The sequence below is a fragment of the Protomyctophum parallelum genome (assembly GCF_964188405.1).
Source record: "Protomyctophum parallelum genome assembly, chromosome: 6".
Lineage (NCBI taxonomy): Eukaryota > Metazoa > Chordata > Actinopteri > Myctophiformes > Myctophidae > Protomyctophum > Protomyctophum parallelum.
The window spans coordinates 30,610,199-30,618,222 of NC_139701.1; the positions used below are offsets into that span (position 1 = coordinate 30,610,199).

Genomic DNA, 8,024 nt, shown 5'->3' on the forward strand with positions numbered 1-8,024 from the left:
TGTCCATTTTATCACCGGAACGACCGACCGACACCTATTTAAAGGACTGCTGATTGATTTCAAGTATAATAATGGATAAAATGTAATGGCTTGGAATTATTATACAATTAAGACAGACAGCACACGCAAAAAAAAGACTTTCATTGTGTGTATCTGCATCAAGTGATCTTGTTACATAGAAATTGATTTATTGGAGATAATGACTGACATACATTTTGTTTTGATTGCATTGTTCCACTTTTTGCTTTGGCAATGTAGTTTGCTTTTTCATGCCAATGAGAAATTAAATTGAAATTGATTATCAGTACCAGAAAACGTTTCAGATGGAATGGCTACGTTCAGTTTAGTCAGAGGTCCAATTGACTATGCCATCTTTAGAAGGCATGTGCTGCCATCACCTGGAGTAAAAGAGAAACAACATCCAAAGCCACTGACTAAATTATTTAGTTTTTGTTGTCTCCACCAGGACGAAGTCATGTCTTAAACATTTAATTCCCATTGACAATTAATGGAGAATTTTACATTATAGTATCTGAGCAAATAGGCAGTGTCTATTTTACATCATAATGGTGTACGATTGGGGGTCTCCAGGGACTCTGTCTCCACGGGGTGTGAGCGAGGGCTGGATGGAGGCCAGGCCTGTGACTAATAAGGTCATATACAGTATCTAATGTATATTGTGAGTCATGTCTCCTGCTCTTTTCCTGCCTAGCCTTACACTCAACTTGAAAAATGCTGTACCGTTGTGGTTATGTCAAGCTGTTTTTCTGTTTACCTTTGTGTCTGTGCGTTTTTGTTTTTTCTTGTTTTTGTTTTCCTGGATTCATATGCTTGATTTCTTTTTTGAAATAAAAACAAAGGGGTACGATGATAAGCGCACCCCTCACTTCACACCGTGTTATTTGTTTTAGTAGTTGTCAAGCTCACAGCTTTGAGTAGATGGGCTTTTTTCAGTATGTGATTCCATCAGATGATGGAATATAAATAAAGCATTACTGTACATTCTTTCCTTGTCCCCCATAGCAAGAGAAAGAAATTAACATGATTTAAAACAACTTTATAAAATAAACAAATATTGAAAGAGGCAATAATATGGTGGAAACACACTAAAGAAGGTGTAGTTATAGACGAGAAAATAATAACATGAAGCAGTATTACAACTTTTTTTAAACTTGTCTCCAAATGCCAGCCATGGAAAAAGGTCAGAGATTACAGTTGTTTGCTTGGACTCCAAAACTAAGAATTTATTAAAAGGAAAAACCAAACAATGCTTCCCGTAGTTCCCAAAGCCCCTGGCTTTTCCTCGTTTCTGTTTTTTCTTTGTCTCTCATGCGACTGTTGTCGTCTCATCAGTCCACTGGCATGCAGTTCCTCCGTCTCACCAGCAGTCATCCAGACTCAAGAGAATGATCATGCTTCCGTTCCCAGCTCAGCTTTAAAGCCATTATCAGCTTCTCAATCAGAATGGCTGCATTAGTGTTTGGCTGAAGTCTGGGTCTCCACAGAACCTGGGTTGGTCTTCCCAAAGGCATTTCACAAATACATTTATTTTTGCTCTATTGTGACTTAACCGCTTACACAATGTCATGGGTGGCATTGTGAGCTTTCAGAACACCAATTAAAAAATTTGAACTTTTTTGTTTTTGTTATCACCTTTAATGACATGCCCAAAATTGAGAATTAACTAATGCCAGCGTTAATGTGGTTAAATGGAGTTGAGGTAGGGGATGGGGGGTTAACTAAAGAGATGAGCTATAAGAGAAACCAGTCCTTTACTGATATAAACTTCAGTGTGTACAGTATATTGCACATTTCCTGAAGAACCAGGGCGTGATGTACAGTAGGAGGAGCTGTGTTAAACCGTAGCCTCAATATCCTGGGGATCATCCCCCTCCAATAAACTGTAGGAGGCATGGCTCTGGAAAGGCCTCTGTAGAGGATGTGACAGAAGTTTGGCCATGCAGTTGTGTAGCTCGATGGCAGGTCCACTCAGCGATACCTCAAAGCGGTAGCATACGCCCCTGGAGTCCAGGTTGCAGAAAGAGGTGTAGTTTTCCTGCAGATAACACAAATGCACATACAAATACAGTGAATGCAAGCTACAGGACACTGCTGCAGTGCAGCACTTTGATCAAAATAATGGAAACACTGAAAGGAGTAGACGAGCGTTGTCAAGTGTGAACACTAAAGAGGAGTGCCCCGGGTTGGGTACATAGCGAGCTTGTAGATCTGCCAAAGGGCTCACCAAGGGGAGAGACATGCAGCAAAGGTCGTCATAAATGGGACTCGAACACGCAACGCGCTGTCAGGCCAGAGCCTATATGTGGCATGCACCTGGACCACTTGGCCAGTGGGCGCCAATTTTAGTGTTCTGAGGTTAATTCTAGTGCCACATAAGAGTAAACGTGGTGTGCTGTGCATGTTTTCCTCATCTCTTTGACAGTGAAAAGATTTATTGTCAAACTGATCTTGGCAATATATCAATATTATAAAAACGTATCAATTAATGACTTAATTGATAATTCCCATCCCTAATTAAAATACAATATTTTCAGAGGTATTTGGTCATACATATATTTGATTTTGTCCATATTACCCAAACATATAATATTATATAATATTACACATTGTCAGAGCATGAAGATTACTACATTTACATGTAGTAGTATGCCAGTTTTGCTGCAAACATTTCAATCTTTTTATCAAAGTTTCATCATTTTCTGTATGCTGGATTTACCAAGCCAAATCAACATGTTATGTAACTGCATAGAGCCACAGTTGTCTGCCCTTCTTTCACACCCCTTCAATACTCGGTACTCACCCTCCAGCTGCTCTCATCTCCTTGTTCCTCTGCCCCGTTGTGGAGGTAGACCACATCAAAAAAGAAGTATGGAGACTGCAACATTTTCTGTAGGAGACCAGTGAGTCCTTGAGTTAAGGTTTGTACAGTGAACTGGGCACTGGAAATAACTTGGCACCAACACAAAATAGGCGAATGGTGAACAGGCACTAAAACAAAGCACTGAGAAATTGAAATCATAAGCATCACACTTAATTATTTGATTAAGCATCCTTAAGTATGATTGTGTCTGTCTGTAAGTGTCTGTGACACATACAGACACAACAATTAATTAGTTTATTTACGTTTACAGGTTGCCTTTATTCTGAAACGTCTCGTATGTTTGGTTTACTTTTATTTTGAAACTTCCGCTTCCTGCACCGGAACGCATATATCTGAAACACGCTAGCTTTCCACGCATTCCACACAACCAGAGTGACACAGGGAGAGAGACAGCGTGTTTGAACGTAGCAGCGCCACACATGCCTGCTTTGCTGTGTCTGATGTGCCAAGTGCCTGTTGTCCGATTGTTTTGGTATGAAGTTCAAGGTGGCTTTCGACCCAGCCCTTAGCCCCTCAATTAGCGGAGCGAGTTTTCACTGTAGCTGCACTCGATTTGTGAAAGAATGAGAAGTGGATGATCTCAACAGGTGCTCAAATGATCTTCATCTGTGCCTGAATAAATTACACCCGTTGAGACCATCCACTTCTCATTCTTTCACAAATCGAGTGTCTATGACTGTATATTCTTTTGAACTATTTGCAAAATGGTAAATGGACTGCATATGCATATACCGTATATATAGCGCCTTTATCTAAAGCGATTTACATCTCTATTTCAATCTCATTCACACAATGATCGCTGCACATTAACATACCGATCAAACAAACATTAAATAAGACCAAAATATTAATCTAGGGGGCTTGATATTGATTACATGGGTGAAGGAAAATAGCAGGTATATATATCTAAAGAAAGCCGGGTGTGTTTTGGTAGTGTGGGTCTTACACTGACTGCCTCAGAGGGGTTGAAGTGGAGCTGCCCTGCATTGCGACTGTAGATGAGCAGAGTCCGCACCACATATGGAGGTGGAATGGTCTGAACGTTCTCCATCATCGGCAGGTCAATCTTCTGGCGGCTGCACAGACAACAAAGGATGCAGTTACAGATATGAAGGGCTGTTACTTCTGTTTCTGTATATGTGTCTGAATAAATTAATGTGGATCAATCAATCAATCTGCAAGTCTTTAACGGTTCTCTGCCATTGTTCTATCATTTTAACTACTTGTGTTTTATTGTATTTTATTTTTGTGTCCTGCCCTGTGAAGCACTTTGAGCTGCATTTATGTATGAAAAGTGCTATACAAATAAAGTTTATTATTATTAGTTTATTATTAACAATGAAGTACAATCTGCAGGTCTTTAAAAAAAAACAATCACAATCGCGTGAAGTGAGGGGGACTCTTATCATCATACATCACATTCCGTGCTTAAACGGACAGACGGACACACATACACACAAAGCTGTGCATAAGCTAGCGCCCCTCTGAACGCCGCTTCATGTTGCGGCGTTCAGACTATGGGTTTTAAGGGTATGTTTCCCATTGGACAGCCTAGAGACGAGGCAGACAATCATGAAAAAGTGTCGACTACGGCCGCTACTAGAGGTAGTAGCAAATGTAGTCCAGGCACTTTAAGCACATGGCAAAAAAAAGAGGCTGGCGACTCCATATGTATGGAGAAGGCATGTTGTCCATTCCCCAAGACCTACACAAGGGAATTGGCAATGAGAAGATGTGGAAGAAAAATAAATAAAAAAATAGATGAAAGACACTTACATGACACTGAGAAGATCTTCCAGGTCTTTGGAGAAACGTTAAGTTGAAAAGACACTTAACTTAATTTAAGGGACTTTTATATTTTCAGATGTAATTATTATAAATGACACAGTTTCAATTCTGATGTTAGCTTTGAACGAAAAAAAGATACTGAAAGACTCGCACACATTGGTGTCCAGGTCATACAGACAGCTGCACAGCTCCCTGGGGTCAGAGGTGAACCCCGACAGCTGAAACACACACACGAGAGAGAGAGAGAGAGAGAGAGACAGACAGACAGAGGGGATAACATTTCAGAAAAATGTGTATGTCACATACACTGAAAAACATCTATGACAATGTGAGCAGAATAATATGGAATCCTGTTCTTGCACTCACCCATAGAGCGTCATCATTCACAACAACCAGAGCAAACTCATGCCGCTTGTCAATCTTGTGCTTCGTTCTGACAAACATCTCAATCATCTTCTGGGATATATTAAGTGCATTGGTTTTAGACCTGAATTAAAAGACAAGGGAATTTGATTATTTTGCATCCATGTCAAAAATGTATAATAGAATTCATTCATTCATTCAAAGCTTACCCATTAAAAGACTCCAGATTTTGCAAAGACATCTCTTCAGACAGATCTAAACAGATGATCTGTCAAGAAAAAGATCACAAAAAAGATCACAAGACTACAGACTAACCTCAGACAGAGCTGCATGTAATACATACAGTAGCACTGTACAGTAGCATAACCATTTAAGTTGCAGAATTCAATGTAGGAGCCGAAAACTTTGTGTGTTTGGCTGTTTGCAAGGGTACGGGCATAAGTTCCGACATACTAGCAGTCTGACAGTCATTAGTCCGACGCATGTCGGACTAATGACTAGTGATTTGCGCACAAATAAGTACCTTCCCTATATTTTTTTATGCCACAACATTTTTTCAAACGATTTTCATGATGTCTTTTTGTAGATTTGGTTCCAGGAGACAGCAAATTTCTCTTTTGGTTCTCCAGCTTTCGAGACACCTGCTATGGAGCGTACCACTTTCTCTGGACAGTTGACACGGGGGGCTCGGAGCTGGTACTCAGTGGAAGGGGTGGGAGGTGTCAGTACTGGTGCCTGTTGTGCAGGTTTAGGTCGCTCCTTGGCTGCAACAGGAGCAGTTGGGAGTGGAACAGCAGCGTTAACTGCAGCCGGCACCACTGCTGCGGTCTGGGCTGTGGCGGCCAAGACAGTTGTAGTGGTGGAACTGGGGTGACTTTCACTGGTTGAGGCTTCCCCCTCTCCCTCCACACGACTGCCCACTGCAGGCTGAGGCGTATTAGGGTTACTGTTGCCACCCAGGCTGCCCGTGCTGCTACGTCTGTCTTCTGCCCCTTCTGGGTTGGAGCGAGTTCGAGGTCGCAGTTCCACCAAGCGTTCCTCTCCATCTGCGGGGCCGGGCTCTGGGGTCTCCATGGATACACAGGCTAGGAGAACAGAGGTAATAGTAATAGTCTTGGTTGGATGGCTGGTTCAGCAGGCATTGCAATCAATGGTAAATGTGTGTGTGTGTGTGTGTGTGTGTGTGTGTACAGATGTGTGGAGTAATGGACAGATGAACATTGAACAGTAACATCGAGAAGAAAGAAAAAAGATAAAGAAAATGATTTGCAAAAGGCAGGGGGCAGCTTCATCTCTCAAGCTCTGTTGTCTGGTCCATAGCTCTAATGCCGTTGCATTTAGAGTGTGTTACTGTTGACTTCCGGGGCTTGCATAAATGCAGACCACTAAGACCAGCCTCTCGTTTTTGCTACTCACCAATACAAAGGCGGCTTGTGTAATTAGAATTTAAAGCCTACTTTCCTTAGTGGCCCCCCACCACACGTAGAAAATGCACTTTTTGCCAGAAAGGGATTTGTCAACCGGGAAAAAAATACTTTTAGTTACTCCACTGCGCCCTCTATCGATATTGCCAAGAGAAAACCATCATAGAGAAGATTTTTCCTCCAGTGAAAAAAAATCTATTTCTGGCCAAAAAGTTTCATATAATTTCATCTCTAAAAGGTTGGACTAACAGAGCTTTGGATCCATCTGAGAGCGCACCTGCTAATACTACAGTTTGGAGGCATCAACCAATATGATGGTTGCTTGCTGCTCAGTACACATCACTGTATTTTGATTTTGTGTCAACAGTTGAGGTGGAGCTGGCCGCAATTTCCAAAAGTCCTATCTGATTGTAAATTATGTCGTTAATCTAACCAACATTGCAGCTGTACAGCTGTAACATGTCTACGATGGGGTTTTATGAAACAAACACTTTGTCAATTGAAAGAGCCTGATTCAAGCTTTTCGTACAGCTGCAATGTTGGTGAGTTTAATGTTGTTAGGACTTTTCTGTTTGGATGTATGGGCTGTCAATGGTCAGTGTTGCAACTCTAGAATCAGCATATTCAAAGAAATCTAGTGTTGCAAATTGTGGCCAGCCTATTGCAGGAATACTGCATTAATACTGCACAGCTGTCAAGACATGTTGGAGGAAATACATCAACAAGCATTGTGTTTAGAGCTCAACAGAGAAGAAACAAACATGAAATAACATGGGTTAGGATAGCTCTGGTCCATATCTCTAATGCCGTTGCATTTAGAAATGCAACAGCATTAGAGCTATGGTCCAGAGCTAGGGGTAAGAGCACTTTAGTAACTAGATTAATTTAAAGCTATGTCTTGGGATAGAAAGATTATCAATTGGCTTTTCTGGATGCGTTTATACATTAAAAAAAACGAATTGTTTATTGCCAAGCGGACTGAGTCGCTGCCTAAACCGTTTTCTTGACAGACACATGCTTACTGAGAACATGAACTGAACAAACAGGTATTTGCACCATAAACATGACAACGCTAGCGGTTAGCATGACCAGAAATGCCATAGTGAGAAATAGGCTACAATTTAACTGACAAATCGTTAGGGACTAAATGTATTATATCACATCATGTATACTTACGTATTATGTTGAAGTGGTAGTTATTGTCTTTCAAAAGAAAAACAATTCATTGAAAGGTCCAAAGACCAAAATATTCAACGAGCGAATTTGTTTTGTACAACTTCCTTACCGGAAGTAGCGCAATCAGGAAGTCAAAGCGCCCAAGGCATTGTGGTTAATGAAGTTCAACGTATCATCATCATTAGTAGGCCTACCATCATTCTATTTAAAACAAAAAATAAAATAAATGTGTCAATGAAGTCGGAAAATCAGGAAACCCACTGAATGCACTGTTGATGATAGCTATAGTCTGTATTAAAATCAATTAGTTCTGAACAGAACAACTAAAGCAAAAATACTATTAAATTACAGTCAAATTAGCTAATATATTT

At 40.8% G+C, this 8,024-nt stretch overlaps 1 protein-coding gene across 2 annotated transcripts; it reads right to left on the minus strand.

Annotated features, from left to right (window-relative positions):
* Window positions 1-1,119: 1,119 nt before the first annotated feature.
* babam1 (BRISC and BRCA1 A complex member 1) lies at window positions 1,120-7,962 on the minus strand. Of its 2 annotated transcripts, XM_083767129.1 has the most exons (9): window positions 7,654-7,962; window positions 5,711-6,138; window positions 5,263-5,321; window positions 5,057-5,177; window positions 4,830-4,908; window positions 4,679-4,703; window positions 3,849-3,978; window positions 2,822-2,908; window positions 1,120-2,056 (listed from the first exon to the last, which is right to left on the minus strand). In XM_083767129.1, exons 2-9 carry the CDS (start codon window positions 6,125-6,127, stop codon window positions 1,856-1,858), a joined length of 1,119 nt encoding a protein of 372 aa, XP_083623255.1. In that variant the 5' UTR covers window positions 6,128-6,138; window positions 7,654-7,962; the 3' UTR covers window positions 1,120-1,855. The 2 variants fall into 2 exon arrangements, with proteins under 2 accessions (XP_083623255.1, XP_083623256.1); XM_083767130.1 differs by lacking the exon at window positions 7,654-7,962 and having other exon boundaries at window positions 5,711-6,236.
* Between the last annotated feature and the right edge of the window lie 62 nt (window positions 7,963-8,024).

What these genes read in the sequence shown, in the direction of transcription:
- babam1 (XM_083767129.1), bottom strand. Translation starts at nt 6,127, where the DNA reads ATGGAGACCCCAGAGCCCGGCCCCGCAGATGGAGAGGAACGCTTGGTG. An exon ending in TCAACTGTCCAGAGAAAGTG is followed by an intron (nt 5,322 to 5,710) that starts GTACGCTCCATA and finishes TTTTCTTGACAG; the next exon opens with ATCATCTGTTTAGATCTGTC. An exon ending in CAATGTGTGCGAGTCTTTCA is followed by an intron (nt 4,704 to 4,829) that starts GTATCTTTTTTT and finishes GTTTCTCCAAAG; the next exon opens with ACCTGGAAGATCTTCTCAGT.